Consider the following 3453-nt stretch of genomic DNA (forward strand, 5'->3'; position numbering starts at 1 on the left):
TTTTAGATGGAGTTTCACTCTTGTTGCCCAGGCTGGAGTGCAATGGCTCGATCTTGGCTCACCACAACCTCCGCCTCCCAGGTTCAAGTGATTCTCTTGCGTCAGTCTCCCGAGTAGCTGGGATTACAGGCATGGGCCACCATGCTCAGCTAATTATATATTTTTAGTAGAAATGGGGTTTCTCCATGTTGGTCAGGCTGGTCTTGAATTCCTGACCTCAAATGATCTGCCTGCCTCAGCCTCCCACAGTGCAGGGATTACAGGCATGAGCCACTGTGCCTGGCCCACTTTAGTCATCTTGAAAATAAAATACATCAAGAATGGATACTGACTTGGTGCCAGGCATGGCGGCTTGTGCCTATAATCCCAGCACTTTGGGAGGGGGAGGCAGGTGGATTACTTAAGGTCAGGAGTTCGAGACCAGCCTGGCCAACATAGTGAAACCCTCTCTCTACTAAACATACAAAAATTAGCCAGGTGTGGTGGTGGGCACCTGTAATTTCAGCTACTTGGGAGGCTAAGGCAGGAGAATTGCTTGAACCTGGGAGGTGGAGGCTGCAGTGAGCAGAGATCATGCCACTGCACTCCAGCCTGGTGACAGAGCGAGACTCTGTCTCAAAAACAAAAAAAAAAAAGAATGGACGCTGATTTGGGCCACATGAACGACCCAAATAGAATCACAAAGCATGTAAATGTCAATTACATATCTGGGGGCCAACATTTATCACCCTTGTTGAAGGTACTCCTGCTTACAGAAGTCCAAGGAAAACCTACTCTGTAACAGACACAGATTCCTCTACAATCAAACTAAATCCCACTATTACCAAATCCAATTCTTCATAAACACTGCTTTGTGAAAGTTATTCAGCATATACTAGAAATTACATGTGCACCTGTAGCTTCTACTAGAAAAAAAGAAAGCTGGAATTCATTCTTAACATTTCAAAACGTGTTCATACATTTTTCTAATTATTTTGTACATTAGCTAATACTCTAATCTGTTAACTGCTACCATTAGGTTGTAAAATCTTGACTGCAATAGATTTTACACTGTCTAATCACCATGTGCTACACATTATGTGCACTGGGAAGACGAAATACCACCTTGTGTACCCTTATACCCAAGTAGTAACATGGCATTTAAAGCTTCTAATCTGTGTCCTTCTGAGGGATACTGGTCTACTTGGGTTTGAACCCAACACCCTGACATCATGCAACTTCTAGCCTTCCCATATCTGTAACGAGCAAATTAAATTTCCTGAGTGGTTTCCACTTTGCTGACTGAACTCTGATATTTAAGTATTTTTCTTGGACTTTGACTAAAATGGAATTTTCCTTAAGTTTTCAAAGGTTGTAGTTTCTTGCTACTAACATCAGAGGTCTAATTAAACTCTTTTGTAATATAAGTATATAGGACTGAAACAATGTAAAGTGTGTGTAAATTTTTTTTTACAAACTAGAGTTATGACGGCATAGTAACTTTACTGACCATGTATGATCCTGATCCTTAAGATTAATAATTTATGTATTTTACTTTAATTTACTCCTTAAATGACCTGGAATAGAGATACATTTATACATAGTAAGTAACTTAATGTAATTATAAAATAATTTATTGGGTCCCAGTATTAAATTTTGAAAAATCAATGTTATTACTTCATTCTTTGAAGTGTTTAGCATAAATTAAATAATCATAAACATTTAAAATAGCAGGTGTTTCAGGGAACATGGGATCTCTCTGTACTATTTCTTAAAACTGCAGGTCAAGGCCAGGCGCGGTGGCTCATGCCTGTAATCCCAGCACTTTGGGAGGCCAAGGCGGGCGGATCACAAGGTCAGGAGATCGAGACCACGGTGAAACCTCATCTCTACTAAAAATACAAAAAAAAAATTAGCCGGGCACGGTGGCGGGCGCCTGTAGTCCCAGCTACTCAGGAGGCTGAGGCAGGAGAATGGTGTGATCCCGGGAGGCGGAGCTTGCAGTGAGCTGAGATTGCACCACTGCACTCCAGCCTGGGGAACAGAGGGAGACTCCTTCTCAAAAAAAACAAAAAAACAAAAAAACAAAAAAAAACACTGCAGGTCAAGTTTGAAAAGTATCTTTAAAAGTTTATCCTATGGAAAGAGCAATTTTAAAGCAAACAACAAAAACATTTAAGCACTATTAAAATATGAAAGCAAATCTGAACTAATTACTGTACTGCACCAGTGTTGTAAGATAAAATAAAGCACAATGTATAAAATTCATTCTAAAAAATTTAAAGGCTTTTTCCATTTCGTTTTTTAAAGATAATTACTCTAAGGCCAAGCACAGTGGCTCATGCCTGCAATCTCAACATTTTGGGAGGCCAAGGCAGGCAGATCACTTGAGGTCAAGAGTTCCAGTCCAGCCTGGCCAAAATGGCAAACCCTGTATCTACTAAAAGTACAAAAATTAGCCAGGTATGGTGGTGGGTGCCTGTAATCCCAGCTACTCGGGAAGCTGAGGCAGGAGAATCGCCTGAACCTGGTAGGTGGAGGTGGCAGTGAGCCGAGATCGCACCACTGGACTCCAGCCCAGGCGACAGAGCAAGACTCCGTCTCAAAACAATAACAAAAAAGGTATCTTCCTCTAGTGAGAGAAAGCCCGTATCATAAGGAAGAAAGCAGTCTATTAAATATTACACTTCTCTCCACCCCCGATTTTTCTTTTTGACCCCCAACTCATAACAGCTAAAAACCTTCTAATCATTCACTGGGCTCACCTCAGAATTGTCCATGGCGGCTTTCAATATGTTGGAGTGTGCATTGACAGCCTGGACCGCAGCATTCTGAGCTGCAATAGCCTGCAGAGTGACACTTGCAGTTTGCCGCAGAGCATCTTCTAAGCTCTTGGCTAGAGCTTAAAAAAAAAAAAAAGAACAGTTAAAAAACAAATCCCTACCCTATAAATGACTAAACTTTTGCTGTTCTCCTATTTAGTCTTCCATTGCATTTCCCAAAAAATTTAAAAAGGAACAACAAAATACACGAGACTCAAATTTAGGGAATCAAAGTTTCACTTAACAGTATGGTAAAGGGTGGGTGTGGTGGCTCACGCCTATAATCCCAGCACTTTGGGAGGTCGAGCTGGGTGGATCACAAGGTCAGGAGTTTGAGACCAGCCTGACCAATGTGGTGAAACCTCATCTCTACTAAAAATACAAAAATTAGCCGGGCATGCTGGTGGGTGCTTGTAGTCCCAGCTACTCGGGAGGCTGAGGCAGGAGAACCGCTTGAACCCGGGAGGTGGAGGTTGCAGTGAGCCGAGATCGTGCCACCGCACTCCAGCCTGGGCGACAGAGTGAGACTCCATCTCAAAAAAAAAAAAAAAGTATGGTAAAATACTGATAATTTAGTCTGGATGATAAATGTATGAAGATTTATTACTTCTTTTTTTTTTTTTTTGAGATTGAGTCTTGCTCTGTCGCCCAG

At 41.7% G+C, this 3453-nt stretch overlaps 1 protein-coding gene across 5 annotated transcripts in view; it reads right to left on the bottom strand.

The window, feature by feature from the left end:
• Positions 1-3453, bottom strand: part of IMMT (inner membrane protein, mitochondrial) — a 60990-nt gene that overhangs the window by 21633 nt on the left and 35904 nt on the right. For all 5 annotated transcript variants that reach the window (XM_011964163.1, XM_011964155.1, XM_011964149.1 and 2 more), the window contains one exon: positions 2745-2881. In XM_011964163.1, coding sequence (XP_011819553.1) covers positions 2745-2881 — 137 coding nt within the window. The remainder of the gene's footprint in view (positions 1-2744; positions 2882-3453) is intronic.

The sequence above is a fragment of the Colobus angolensis genome, unplaced genomic scaffold, assembly GCF_000951035.1.
Source record: "Colobus angolensis palliatus isolate OR3802 unplaced genomic scaffold, Cang.pa_1.0 Scaffold118, whole genome shotgun sequence".
NCBI lineage: Eukaryota > Metazoa > Chordata > Mammalia > Primates > Cercopithecidae > Colobus > Colobus angolensis.